At 35.1% G+C, this 14,590-nt stretch overlaps 2 protein-coding genes across 3 annotated transcripts; one reads left to right on the top strand and one right to left on the bottom strand.

Annotated features, from left to right (window-relative positions):
* Window positions 1-2,685: 2,685 nt before the first annotated feature.
* Window positions 2,686-9,055, top strand: LOC140840041 (uncharacterized). Its single transcript, XM_073207126.1, has 6 exons — window positions 2,686-3,169; window positions 4,151-5,497; window positions 5,998-6,069; window positions 7,198-7,412; window positions 7,489-7,703; window positions 8,115-9,055. The coding sequence occupies exons 2-6, from the start codon at window positions 4,222-4,224 to the stop codon at window positions 8,803-8,805; spliced, it is 2,469 nt and encodes an 822-aa protein (XP_073063227.1). The 5' UTR covers window positions 2,686-3,169; window positions 4,151-4,221; the 3' UTR covers window positions 8,806-9,055.
* Window positions 9,056-10,883: 1,828 nt separating this feature from the next.
* On the bottom strand, window positions 10,884-13,963 carry LOC140840039 (protein ETHYLENE INSENSITIVE 3-like). 2 transcript variants are annotated; one of them, XM_073207123.1, is made up of 2 exons: window positions 13,807-13,963; window positions 10,884-13,197 (listed from the first exon to the last, which is right to left on the bottom strand). In XM_073207123.1, exon 2 carries the CDS (start codon window positions 13,065-13,067, stop codon window positions 11,277-11,279), a length of 1,791 nt encoding a protein of 596 aa, XP_073063224.1. In that variant the 5' UTR covers window positions 13,068-13,197; window positions 13,807-13,963; the 3' UTR covers window positions 10,884-11,276. The 2 variants fall into 2 exon arrangements, with proteins under 2 accessions (XP_073063224.1, XP_073063225.1); XM_073207124.1 differs by having other exon boundaries at window positions 13,767-13,905.
* Window positions 13,964-14,590: the final 627 nt, after the last annotated feature.

The raw sequence follows: 14,590 nt of genomic DNA, 5'->3' as shown, positions 1-14,590 counted from the left end.
ATGGTGTTTGCTATCATAGTTCTATTCTTCAGGTATCATTTTAACCTTGTTGATTGCAAACCTGTGTTTCATTGTGATAACTGAATTTAACACTGACACAAGCGCACACCACTCCCACACACACAATAACAAAATTACTTTTTTTTACGTGTTTTTTTTAAATAAATTTCAAGTTTTGCACTATCATTGAGTCTCCGCCCTTGCCCCTTCTCGTCCTTCTCCCTTAAATTTTTGGATTCGCTCTGCGGCTATGTGACACAGCTTGCATATGATAACGATTTTATCCACATCAGAAGATGATTATAAATGTTTTGAACCTGAATTCTTCTTTTTAGCTTTTGATCTTTGTTGCAAGCATTATAATATTAAGTTACACATATCTACTCGTTTCCTTGGCAACACGATCACAGTAATGACCTCGCTAGTAGCCCTCTCATTCTATGGTGCAAGTTGCCTCAGGCTCACTGGGCGGAACGGTATGACGTGCTTCTGGAGGGTTCGGTTCTATGTTTGGTTGGATTCTTCACCCTTGTTTTTTTCATGATCACGATGGAGACGTGAGTTCATCTGGTGAGCATTTGCATAGAAAACTTATCGTTCTATAGTTGTTGCTCTCTGTTTTATTATCCAGATTACATAAAGATAACAATTTATGTTGTATGGTACAAACTGACGTATGATTAACTTTTCTTGAGGATTGGAAATTAAAGTTAAAAATGATAATCAAACTGGTTGTGATGGTATGAGTGCTATGTGGTACCCAATGTTGCTGAGCTATTTTAGTAATGTTTGGTGTCATGTCTGTACTTTGGCGAAAATCCGACCTACGGAATTTTTCTTAGTCTATGCCAATTTACTAGATGGTTATGGGATTTTTTTGTAGATTATAGATGGAAAAAAATTTAAAGAACTACAGTTTTTCCATGTGTTGCATTCGTTATATGCGTTAGGACCTATTTGGAAGTTCATATTAGTTGAACAGAAAAACTCTTATAAGAGATGGATATCCGATCTGACCCGATTCATGCTAAAAGTATTACTATTAATGTTAAAAATATTATTTTTATTCATAAATATGGATTTGGTCAATCCATGAGACCGTCTCACAAAGCTCATAGTTGAAAAATAAATCACAAAGGCACGGACTACTACTGTCCATGGATAATTGATTATATTATGAGAGTAATATATGTTATCCTCATTTTATATCTAATGTCATTGTTTGATTGATAATATATTTAAAGGATAAAGATTTTGTGATATAAAGTAGGAGTTGATGGTTAGGAAAAAGATATGAAAAGATATTCCTAGTTAAATTTGAGAGTGGGTCTCATGTGAGATTGTCTCACGGATACTAATCAGTGAGATGGGTCAACCATACACATATTCACAATAAAAGTATTAGTCTTAGCATAAAAAATAATATTTTTTCATGAATGATCCAAATAAGAGATATGTCACACAAATACGATCCGTGAGACCGTCTCACATAAGTTTTTGCCTAAATTTGAAACATTCGATGAAATATTATAGTTTTAAATTTGTGTCGATGTATATGTAATTTGTTAACAAGTAGAAGCTGGTTTTTCATTCAATAGTATATTCCATAAAAACGTCAAGACTATTATTTACGACTTTTATCGACTGAAAACACATAACACAACTCGTTTGACACAATTAATTTGAGTCATTTATAGTTTATTTAATTAGACATATGCAAGTGCAAGCCATTCATAAGTCGATTAATCTTTTTGACACCTGGACCAAAATGGATATACACGAAACATTTGAGCCTAAAGGTAATATGTAAATGAGGAAAATATGCACCAGTTTCTCGAAGATGTCGGGTTTTTTTTAAAAAAAATATTTATTTATGGAATTCCAAATGTGAAGTTCAAATATTGGTAAAAACTTGTGTGGGACGGTCTCACGGGTCGTATTTTGTGAGACAAACCTCTTATTTGAGTCATCCATGAAAAAATATTACTTTTTATTGTGAATATCGATTATTTGGGTCCTCCATGAAAAAATATTACTTTTTATGCTAAGAGTATTACTTTTTATGCTAAGAGTATTACTTTTTATTATGAATATCGGTAGGGTTGACCCGTCTCACAGATAAAAATGCGTGAGATCGACTCACAAAAGACCTACTCAATAATCGAAATGAATGGATATTTCAGTAGTTTCACCATATCACTTTCGGGCTAAACTTACTATACACAGTTTGTGATAATAACAACATATATCTTTTATAAAAGAAACTTTTTGCACAAAGTTGTTGGGTTTATATCAACTAGTGACCTTCTGAAAGTCTTTTGTGCTTTTATGTAGTTGAAATTTCAAGTTAATATCCCATACTATATTAATTTCTTTTTTTTTTATTACCATGGTATATAAATTTTAAGTAGCTAGACATATTACACGCCTACGACTTATGGTTAACTTGAAATCAATATCTCAAATTTATGATAATTTATAATTTAAATATATTAAAATCGAGATAAAATCTTATATTCGAATTCGAGCCTCAATTGTCTTGAGATCCAAAACAATGACTAACTTGAAAACAAGTGGCTTTCCGAATATTTTAAGCCCTTTGATTTTAGATCAAAATTTTGTGTCGACAGCTCATTTGCTTGCCGCTGAGTAAGAGAAAGAAGAAGAAGATACGCAAGTCGAATGAATCAAACAACCCATTTCCACCGCGTAAATCTCACGCCTTTTTTCCCTTTATTCCGTGTGATTCCATCCTATTTTCCTTCTCCCAAAAAAAGGCAGTGTAAAATTCAAGAACTGTTCGATCGGAGACCTTTCCACTCAGCAATTCAATATTTATTGTTTTTTTAATGCTATTGCCTTTGCTGAGTCAGCGATGGCCCACAGGCATCGCTACCATATTCGGGCAATTGCCTGTCTATGTCGGCTTTTCACCTTTCTTTCTTTTCTTTTTTTTGCATGACAAACTTAGTACATGCCCCACCGCCCTTTTGATCTGACTGATACACTGTTACACACACAAGCGTAATCCTGTGAAAAAGGTTTCAATTTCCGTTTTTCTATCTGGGTTTATTCGTTTGTTTTGGGGAAGCCATCCATTGTGTTCTGCACGGACATCAAGGGATTTTGGTTCCAAAGGAATAGCTCCGCCAGCTGATTTTAGAATTTGGTAATTTTACTTTCACGATAAGAAAGAGGTTGACTTGAAACAGAGTGGCCCGGAATTCGTTTGACCCTTTCGTTTGATTTGCTAGCGGTTTCTGAATCTTGATTGAATTTGCGGTGGAAGTTGTGATTTCTTTGCTTTTGGTTTCTTGAGATTGAATTATTGAGTTATCTGGTTGTTGTTGGATAGATTTCGAACTTGAATTAGATTCCTTTTTTTTTTTTTTTTACTAATTTGGCTTTTGAATGTCTGCAATTAATTGTGTTTTTAATGGGTTTCTACTTCTAAAGCACAGCCTTGTGATTTTCATTTCCTTTTAATGGTTTCTTAGTGGGTTCATAATGATTGATCATAAGTTGTTTTGCTCTAAGGAATTGAACTTGAGTCTTGTTTCCTTCTTGTTAATGCTAGAAATTTGTTTTGTACGGTGGCTCACTTAATTTCAAAAGCTTTCAATAACTAAAGATGCTGAATATATCCTTTTTGTTGTTGTGATTGTACGCCATGTATGTTGGTAATGAATATGAGATATAAATTAAGGGCTTCAGCCCATAACCCGGAAATTCGGGTCTGTGATTGATTTGGGCATTTTGTTGAATGTGTTCGTAAGATGTACTTATTACTAACTCCAGAAATTTATTCCATTTGTTATCTTGTTAATCTATTGTTTATCATTAATATCGAATAGCCTTTCCTTTCATACACGAGGTTAATATTGCATATTTTTTATGGATCCTTCATTCTTGATTATCTTGGGTGAAAATTAAATGATGAAAAGGCTTATGTTTGGGAATCACAATTGTTTTGTTTTAAAACAGATCCTGAGTTGCTTCTATTATGTTAAACTGATGTCCTGTTCAAACGAGATTTGATGGAAGTATAGGTTCTCTGTAATTAAATTAACTAACCAATTTTTATCATCAACATTTTAATGGTCCTTGGTTCATGCATTCGCATAACTTGTTTGTTATTTGTGTGATCCAGGATGTCTTTAGCAGATGTCATATGCCTGCATACTAATTTGGAATTAAGGGGGCATCGCCAGGTAAGAGCAAATGGGAGCCTCAAACTCTAGATTGGAAGAAGACAAAGGATTGCAGCTTTGTCGTGCGCGGAAGAAATTTATCAAACAAGCACTTAACGGTAGGTGTTCTGTAGCAGCGGCTCATATTGCTTATATAGAGGAACTGAAAATTTTAGGAGCTGCTTTAAGGAGATTTGCAGAAATTGATGCTCGAGTTGAATCTTTTGCCTTCCGTTCAAGAACTGTAACTACCGAGCCACGTGCTTTCACCGAGAAATCTGTCTCTCAATTATCTTTGTCCTCTCCGTCCCGATCACAATATGAGGATGCCACTGTGAATGTCTCTCCATCTCCATCATCCCAAGTGTTGAAGTATAACTCACATCATATGAAATTTATAAGCATGTTTTCCAAGAAAGTTGAGGAGAAGCCTCCTGTGCATGTTGCGGTATCGGTTATCCCAACCACTCCTCTGAGCACCACTCCACGTTCAACAGAAGTACCCGAAGCATCATCCTTTGAAACTCCTTCCATCCCATCAGAAACTCCACCTTGGGATTATTTTGGCCTTTTTAATCCGATTGATGATCATTTTCCTTCACAAGAGAGAAACGGATTTGATCACAGGTCTGAACACTCTGATGAGATTGAACATCTCAGGGCAGAGGAGGGCATTCCGGATCTTGAAGATGTGGAAGAGAAGTTATCCTCACATGGGATAGATGAATCTCATGACTCTGAAGACGAATTTGACGAGCCCTCCTTAGCTACACTTGTTCGGAGTTTTGAAAATGTTAATGTAGCAACAAAAAATGATGCCAATAATGAGTTATCCGCGGCACTTCAAGAAAATAGAGTATCTAAAACTAAGCCTCCAAGTTTTGAAAATGTGACAGAAGCCAAAGAATCTGCTGTCAATGAAGATTCATCTATGAAGTCATCAGAAACCAAGTCTCCGGGTTTTGAAAATATGATCAAAGGCAAAGAATTTGTCTTCAATGAAGATCCATCAATAAAGTCAGAACGCGTAGCATCAGAGACCAAGTTTATCAACGGGAAGAAAAATAACTCTCCTGATCTATCACCATTAAGAGCCACATCTTCAAGATTTATGCATCTGAATGATGCGAAGATAAATCCAATTACCGAAAGCGAAGTTGAAGATAAGGTTGCACCTAAGGACTTCTATTCTAGCATGCAAGAGATTGAACATCTTTTTGTTAAAGCATATGAATCTGGTAAAGAAGTTCCTCGGATGCTTGAAGCAAATAAATTTCATTTCCGTCCAGTTTTCCCTGGGAAAGAAAGTAAGTACCTTTCTCACTCTCTCTCTTGTATGTACACGCACAATTGCACCAAGGGTTCATGTGTATTCAAATATGCATGCCTGAGTGTTTTTATTTTTTGTTCAATAGCAAAGTGGGAACTTCATGTGAAATTCCAAGAGAATTTTCATCTATCGGTTGATCTTATGAATTATGTTATTATATTTATTAATGCATGGATGAAAGGCCTTAGTTCTTTTGCTTTCTCATTAAATTTTATGTATGGTAGATACTTTCAGTCATCAATGAAGTATGGTACGGAAAAAAATCACATCTTTGACTGGCATTTTATTTCGTCATTAACTAAGCACTAAATATATTAAAAACCTTATGAAAATGTCCATTGAAGACCTTATTCAACTACAATTCTAGAAATTATCCATGCTTTAATTTTTTTCCTTGGTATAAGTTTTCTTTCATCAATATAAACTCCAATTTCATGTAAATTGGTGATATTCAGTAAAGGATTCTTCTTTTGGCAGGTGGATTAGTTGCCTCATCTCTACTGAAGTCTTGTTTCTCTTGTGGGGATGATCCAAGCGAGATTCAACAAGGTAGGTCTGCCCCACTATATTTCTGTGGAGCTATTTTTCCGGTGCCCTGGCATTATGGATGTTAGTAGTGACTGTCTTTGAAAGCAGCACTTTCAGTTACCTTCATGGTTTATCAATTGACCAAGGGTTTTAATTCATTGGAAAGAGGTTGTGATTGATGAGATAGATAGATAGATAGTCTATGATGATACTGTTTTGATCAACACTAGGGGATGTTAGTGTTCTTCCCTTCCACTTTTTAGTTTGAATATCTCAAACATTCTCCAAAAGACTCAGAAATGACAGTGTGCAGCCGTAAAGTATAACATTGTTATCACATGTTTGGGTGTGTTTGGTTGAGTGGATTAAATAAGGATAGATTAATAGTCAAATATTTATCGTTAAAATTTTAAGTTGTTTTAATAATCATTTTGACCCGATTTAAGATCCAATGTTGTGGATAACTATTTGATTAATAAAATTGGATATCAAATCGGGTCAAAATGATTATTAAAACATCTTAAAATTTTAACAATAAATCTTTGACTATTAATCTATCCTTATTTAATCCACTCAACCAAACACACCCAAATGTAATAATAATCATCAGCCAGGTGTTCAATTGCATGTATTGAATTCATATATTTTAATTTTATCATATTGAAAATAAAACAAACATATGTTTTTGGTTTTTGCACGGTCAAGGAAACATTTTTATTACAATTACTCAAATCAGGCATGGATGCATGGTAAGAATGATTTGTGTAACATGGGGAATTTGTATTTCTTTCCTTAAGTATGTTTATTATTGTGGCCAAGTGCATGCACTTGTATGTCTGAATTGCATAGATATTGTTGGAATTGAATAATATATTTTGGAATCATATGTCATACCATTAAGATTCTGATATACCTTTAATATGATTTAATTATGAATTCTTATATTAAAAAAAAAGAGGGAGATATTTCACCCATACAATGAGGTGATCAGTACAACCGAATTTGAAAGAGATTGACAGATCTTGATCGGGAATTATCTTGATATAGATGCACCTTTCTTCATGTTTTAAAGACTTCCTATCATGCAATTTCAACTCAAGTTATCTTCATTCAATAATTGGATTGCTCCTTCGTTAATTACTTATCTAGAGCCTCCTCAAAATTCTGTCAAGTACTTGACGTGGCATCGGACATCATCATCTCGATCTGCTTCATCTCGGAATCTTCTTGGTGGAAAATCCATTGAGGATATCAATGATGTGAGTAAAAATCTCTTTGAAGACTTCTGTATGGTCTCTGGAAGTCATGCCTCAACTTTGGATAGGCTCTATGCATGGGAGAAGAAGCTTTACGATGAAGTGAAGGTATGCTCAAAAGTTTACATTTTCTTACAAAACATGATTATGCGGGGATCAAATAATATCATTCCCCTTGGTTCAGGCTTGTCAGGTGCTTAGAAGTAATTTTGATATGAAGTGTAAGCTTCTTCGACATAAAGAATCACAAGGACTGAATACTGACAAAACACGTGCGATAGTTAAAGATCTGCATTCGAGAATTAGAGTTTCTATTCATAGAATTGACTCGATCTCAAAGAAAATCGAAGAAATTAGAGATAAGGAGCTTCAGCCTCAACTCGAGGAGTTAATTGAAGGGTATGGATCTGTTTCTGGTTTCAGCTACCAAATGCATACAATCACTCACCATAATTTATTAGGATGCATTTACATATTGGTGTAACAGACTGATGATCAAGATGGCGGCAGGTCCAGTTCCTAAGGGCTGACGCAATTGCTTTTTAAAAAAATTACAAATAATCCCACACGAAAAAGGCTTTCCTACATATCCTTGGATTTACATACAATAACTTTCGTTGCCCTTTGATTGATTTTACTAGCCTGCCCCCTAAGCAATATGTTTTGAACAGAACATGATGCCTTCAATGTTAACTTCAAGTTTATATTTCCCATCTCTAGCCTTGCAATGTTGAAACGTAGAAAATATTATTGCATCACCTCCGATATGCTCAGAAAAGAGTTATTTCTTACACTTGTCCCTGATCACAGATTAAGAAGAATGTGGGAAATGATGATGGATTGTCACAGACTTCAGTTTCACATTATATCGATCTCGATTGCCCCGGGAAGCACGAAGATCAATATACAATCAGATTCACTGAGACAGATTAGTATCCATCTCGGAAATGAACTCAACACTTTATCGTCCAACTTCACAAAATGGATTGGCGCTCAGAAAATTTATGTTGAAGCCATAAATAAATGGCTATTCAAATGTGTTTCTCTCCCACAAAATACTACCAAGAGAAACAAAAGAATGAGACCTCTTCCCATTAAAGAGTGCGGTCCACCTATATACATGATCTGTGATTCATGGTTGGAGATGATCGACAGGTTACCGTGTAAAGGAGTCGTTGATTCTATCAAAGATTTGGCAGCAGAAGTGGCTCACTTTTTGCCCCGTCAAGAGAAAAACCAAGGAAAGGCCAGTAATCGATCTCTTAATGTGTCGTTGCTTGATGGGATGGATGGTGATGATCGTAGTATAAAGACAGATGAGGTTCTTGAGGATCTGATACCTGCATTTGACAGCTTTCGTACAAGGTTGGCGGGTTTTCTTGGAAAGTTGAACAACTTTGCCGAATGTTCTGTCTCTATGTTCACTGATCTTCAGAAGTCCATTCAAGACGCGAAGGATAAGTACGAGCAACCCAAGTCTCAACAGACTAAGGTTGTGTAAGTTTTACGACTCGAGATTTTGGGAAGGCATCAAAATAAAGGATCAGTACATAGGTATAGAATGACACATCTTCAACTTGAGTTATTGGATTGATGTTGGATAACTGAGCTATTATATTTTATATAGATATATGTATGTAGGCAGTTGTATAGTTAAAATTGGTTGATTCAGGAGTTTTAGAGATTTGGGATTTTGTGTTCTGTAAAATTTTCTAAGGATGTTTATATTAAAACCGTGATATGTTGTCTCATCCTCTCTCCCCCAATTTTCTTCCTTTTTTCCCTTCATTTTAAATTGCATCATTTTCTCTTATTATGTTTTACAAATACAACAAGATCTTTATTTGAATATAGTCATTTTAAATTATAATATGATTTTTCATTAATTTTTACAATTGATATTAATTTATTTGAATATAAATCAAGTCAATTAAAAACAATTGTATAAACTCACAACACATGTCATTTCATTAATTTTTATAATTATGATATTAAATATATTTAAGTATAAGTTAAATTAATAAAAAAAAGGTTGTACAAACATACCACGTGTATCGCTACAATATTTATATTAGCACTCTAGAAAGTGTTTAATTAATTTAATGTACGTTATTATATTAATTGTGGTAAAAATATGTTTTTTCCTACTTAGGTTGTTCTTTGAAGTACTCAATGATGTCCATTGCCCGCGTGCATGCACAGCCGCCATGCATGTTCTGCCAGAAATGTTGGTAAGTGTCCTGTCTTAATTATTATCTTAATAATTTATACGAAATAGATTAAAAATAAAAAATGCAAAATATTAAAATAAAAATGATATATGTGTATATGATTTTTTTAATAGCATTCGATTGACTAGTTTCTTCATAAGAAACAGTAAATGTTTATTTAAGTAGTAAAAAAAAATTAAATTGGATGTTGATTATTTATTTAGTTAAAATTGGTTTTAACGAAATAGACGATCTTTGTTTATATATATATATATTTTTTTGTTGTTGATGTAATATATATACATGTTATTATGTGACGGCTCCATGAGAAAAGAATCATTAAAAATGTTTAAGAAGTGAACTTATTATATTAATTTCTATTTTTGTAACTAATTTGAATTTTTAATTCTTAACTTGCGCGACTTCTCTTTCTCTTCGAGGCGGCTGTGTAAGGTCTCCTCCAACTTTATCAAGTAAAGATGAAAAATACGTTAAAAACTAAATTAACATAATCACCCAACTAAAGAGAGAATAATAATTATCTAACCATCTCCACATGTTATTTTTATTAGACAAAAAACGGTCTCACGGTCGTATTTTATGAGATAGATCTTTTATTTGGATTGTCCATTAAAAAATATTATTTTTTATGCTAAAAGTATTACTTTTTATTGTGAATATCGGTGGAATTGACCCGTCTCACAAGAGACATACTCTTCTTAAAAACACACAAATTAATGGAGAGAAGTTTTATGTTTGAATGCAAATAACAAGGACTTATATATAATATTTATGCTTGAGAATTTGCAGGTGTCCTTTAAATTTTTTTAAAAATAAAAAATATTATAGAAATCTACTTAAACAATTTACACATTCAAGAAATTCGAGAATGTTCGAACCATTTAAATTAAAACAAAATAATTTTACCGAAGAACAGAGGAAAACAGAATATGTGCAATGAATGCATCAACACTAGAAAAGTCATCACTCATCTATGGCCTCAAAGTAGAAAAGGGACAAAGAAATTTTGGTATATTAACCTTTCATTACTACCAAACAGCGACATGAAAAAGACTGGTTACCCATTGCCAATGTGACATTGATACATGGGAACAGCAGCCATCCATAATATTTCACGACTTTTTGCTGAAACTCAATTTTTTAACGTTTTATATAACAATCCAAACAGCTGGTTTGGATTGCGGATTAAATACCAATTGAAGGATCGAGCCCAACTCGTTGAAAGGAGAGGACCCTCGAACATTTTCGTTTGATGTGATATCCCAAATTTAAAGACAAGACATGCATCTACCAAAGAACCACCCATTCACTGTTCCACTCCACTCCACTTCCAAAATACAAAGTCATATGAAAATGACAAAGCATCCTCTTTCAGTCAACAAAATACACCCACTATGTACATCAAACTTAGACTCCACGGTAGACAACATATGAAACATCAACCTCAGCTTGTGATCGGACAAGAAAACCAAATCAACAAACTCTAAATGAAACTGAAGCTTATTTATATCACATATATATATGTAAGTCTACCCGCTTTTTCGATAGCAAAGCATGCTAAATCGTAGTAGGATACGATCCTTTTCTTGATTGTTACAACCATGCCGGAATAACTTTCACGAACTCTAAACCTATATGGTTAAGCAAATAGCATAGTAATAACTAAGACGAAGCTAAGTAAAACAATTCCACCTGATGAAGTGTGTGGAGATTGTATCGGTGACGTTCTCATACGAGTGTTTCAGTACCAAATCGGAAGGTCCTGCTTGATCTGGTTATCTCTTGAAACATCAGGAAAATTGTCTGTGTAGTCGATGGAGGATATATTGAATGGAGGACTGAACATAAGTTGGAAATTTTCGGCTCCAGGTGGATTTATGACCTTGGACTGGTGGAACTGATCAACTGACATGTTATTGTTGGAAAATATGTTGGGTTCCAGCACTATTTCTTGACCTTGAAGGAAACCATTTTGTTGGTATTGAAGGTGCTGAAGGGACGGCTCCTTCAAAATGCTGGAGCTCCCATTTGTGTTCTTGTTTTCTTGAATATTGGTGTCGTAGAAAGACATGAGATCGTTGATCGTTCTTTGTCCGTCTTCTGGAACTCCGAGTGCTGATAGATCAATAGTAGGCTTTGGTTGGACGAAAGATTGAGAAAAGGCAGCCGGTTTCACTTCCTTTATGCTGAAATTTGTACCCCCAAATTCGGAAGAATCTTTGTCAGGGCAAGAAAGTTGGTGATTGTCCCTTGAATTTCGATCCTGAAACCCATGTCGAAGTTCTCGATGCGGGCACGGAAGAAACTCACTAGTTAATTTCTTAGGATCCATCATGTTGTTAAGCTCATCATTTAATTTCCTCTTCCGGGAGAAGTCAAAATTGTTGCCCATTTCATCTTTGATGGCATAAGATTGTTGTTGAACTGGAACCCTATCATGGAATCTTTCCATCCCGATATTCGACAATTGAAGGGGACTTGGTTTTTGCTCGTGCACCTCAAAGTTTGACTCATCCTCAACAACTTCGATATCATACTCGCTACTATCGGTAATCAGAAGCGTCCCACACGAGGACAAAGGGAGACACCGGTCTGGGTAAAGGTCCCGAGCCAAAGCTTCCTCCTGGTTGATGATAGCAAGCCAAGTAGCGCTTTCTTTAGCTGTCATCTTGTCTTGTAAACACTTAGACTGCCTTACAAGCTTCCGAATCTTGCCAATGTCGGGAAACATATGCTTGATCACAGCAGTCAAAACACCCACCTTCCACGCCTTTTTCAGATCATGAGGCTTCTTATATGGCGGAGGGCCTTGATCCTTCTGCAAACCTAACTGATGCCACCATTCCTCCTTCCCACTGGGCCACCAGGGTGGCGGAACACCCTTCTCTAGAGGATACCTTCTCTGAGGAGGATCACAATGCTGCATTAGAGCCGACAACAACGAGCCAAGAGTCGTATCTTGGAGCTCCTGCAGGGTATGTGGAGTCGGACCAAGGGGATTTTCGGCCTCATTTATTTCCTGGACGCAGTTCTCTGCCTTATATTTCACAATGGCAGCCGGTCCATTCCGATCAAATCTAACCCTATCCTTCCACCATTCCCGAAGATTATCAGATGCACCACTCACCGGCTTGCCTTTCTCCGGTATGATGCCATAAACGAAACCTTGAGCTTTGCACACTTCCATCATCTTCAACATGTATTTCAAGATCCCATCTTGAGCCCTCGACATCTTCTTTCGCCTAGCCTGCTCTTGAGACTGCTGCTTTTTCACAGAGTCAACACTTTCTTTACCCTTGTTCAGTTCTTTAAGCCTTTTTAATCGCATTTTGTCTCTCCACATCCTCCTCTCAAGCTCATCCACGTCCATTTCTTCATCTGTATAATCATCCTCCACAACTTGCTCGGTTAGGAGTTCGATCTCGGGTTCGGGATCAGCAGACTGCGGAGGGCAGAGATCTAATCCTTTGATAGGAGCCGAGGAAAAGAAATCAAGATCCCCACAAAAACCCATATCTTCAAACATCATCATCTCGAATCAAAGAGCACCAAAAATCAAACTTGTAGAAACAGAGATTTAATCAACGTATATTCAACTCGAGCTCCACCAAAACACGAGATTCAGCAACAGGATGCAAGAGGGACTTCTTCTATGACGTTACCTGCACAGTTGGAGTTGCAAAAATAAAGAAAAACTCAACCCCGCTGATTCTGATCATAAAGCCAATTTTTTTTTTATAAAACCACTGAAAAAATATGAATTTTTTTCAACACAACATAGACCAAAATGATAATGTTTTAGAATTCGGATCCGAACGGAACTACAGAGAAGCGATGCATGTGTCTGAGAAATCATAAACCTGATTTCCCAAGAAATTTGCAGAAAATTTCCAAAATCCCCGGAAAAATTGAAGAATATATACAAAATATAAACCAGTTTAATTACACTAAGATCTAACCCAGAGATCATTTCAACCACCATAGTGAACAAAAGTACAAATCAAATAAGCATGTCCTAATCAAGAACAATAGAACAAGAAACACCAAGCATAACTCCTTATAACAGACAACATAATATCAACAAAAACTAGTAAAAACAAATATTTACCAAAAAAACGCGCGCTTTAATCCAAAACTAAGAACCGGACTCAAGAACAGAAAAAGCACTTGGAAACCCAGAAACACAATCAATAAAACCACAGGGAAGTCGAACCAGAAAATGAATAATCACCATAAAAAACATGAACATCCGTCCCTTTTTCTTGATTTACCTGTTGTTATTCCTTGTTCATACCCTCCTCAAGTTCAGAATTATTAACCCAATAAAGGGAAAGAAATTAAAAAGAGAAGGAACCCAAGAAAATGAAGCCATAACCGTGTTTGGGCTTATATTTATTAATGGAATTGGCCTACAGGGAGGTGAAAAGTGCCGGGGATTGAGGGTAAACAGTAAATCAAGAACCAACAAAAAAATTACTAATTAATTACAGTTTGTGTGTGTGTCAATATATTTATTAGATTTTTAGTAAATTAATTAATAAACGAAAAAAGGGTCAGATTCTCAGAAGTACCATTTTTGGGAGTTTGGATTTTACCACCGTCATTTATTATTTTTTAATTCTGTGTAGTATTCAAGGTTTTAAGGTACACGGTGGGGAAGTTCTTGGAAAATTTGAATAAAAATAAATTTCAATTGTGAATATAATCGACAAAAAAATTAAAATATTTTATTTCTACTTTTAAGAAGTTCAATAGGATCGTGCATGGGACTAATTTTTACATCTAAAAAAGATAGAAATTATTAAAAATAATATAATTGTGAGTATTATCACATCCAGATACTACACTATCTTTATGCTAAAATATTGTATTACAATAAAAATTATTACCAACAGTTGGTATTTTCAGATTAGTTATATGATACTCACGGAAAATTTAGGGTCCGTTTTCAACAAGTGTCATTAATCTAGACCAAGTTTTGAAAATACACTGAGTCTGAAATTACAAATAAGATAGTTAGAAAGAGCCAGAAGGGTGTCCTGGCGTAGTCCTCCT

Source organism: Primulina eburnea, chromosome 8 (genome assembly GCF_022965805.1).
Source record: "Primulina eburnea isolate SZY01 chromosome 8, ASM2296580v1, whole genome shotgun sequence".
NCBI lineage: Eukaryota > Viridiplantae > Streptophyta > Magnoliopsida > Lamiales > Gesneriaceae > Primulina > Primulina eburnea.
This window is presented reverse-complemented; position numbering and strand designations above follow the sequence as displayed.

Coding starts and splice junctions, on each gene's coding strand:
- LOC140840041 (XM_073207126.1), top strand. CDS start 4,222: ATGGGAGCCTCAAACTCTAGATTGGAAGAAGACAAAGGATTGCAGCTT. Junction 7,413..7,488: donor AGCTTTACGATGAAGTGAAG/GTATGCTCAAAA, acceptor CCCTTGGTTCAG/GCTTGTCAGGTGCTTAGAAG. Junction 7,704..8,114: donor CTCGAGGAGTTAATTGAAGG/GTATGGATCTGT, acceptor CCCTGATCACAG/ATTAAGAAGAATGTGGGAAA.
- LOC140840039 (XM_073207123.1), bottom strand. CDS start 13,067: ATGATGATGTTTGAAGATATGGGTTTTTGTGGGGATCTTGATTTCTTT.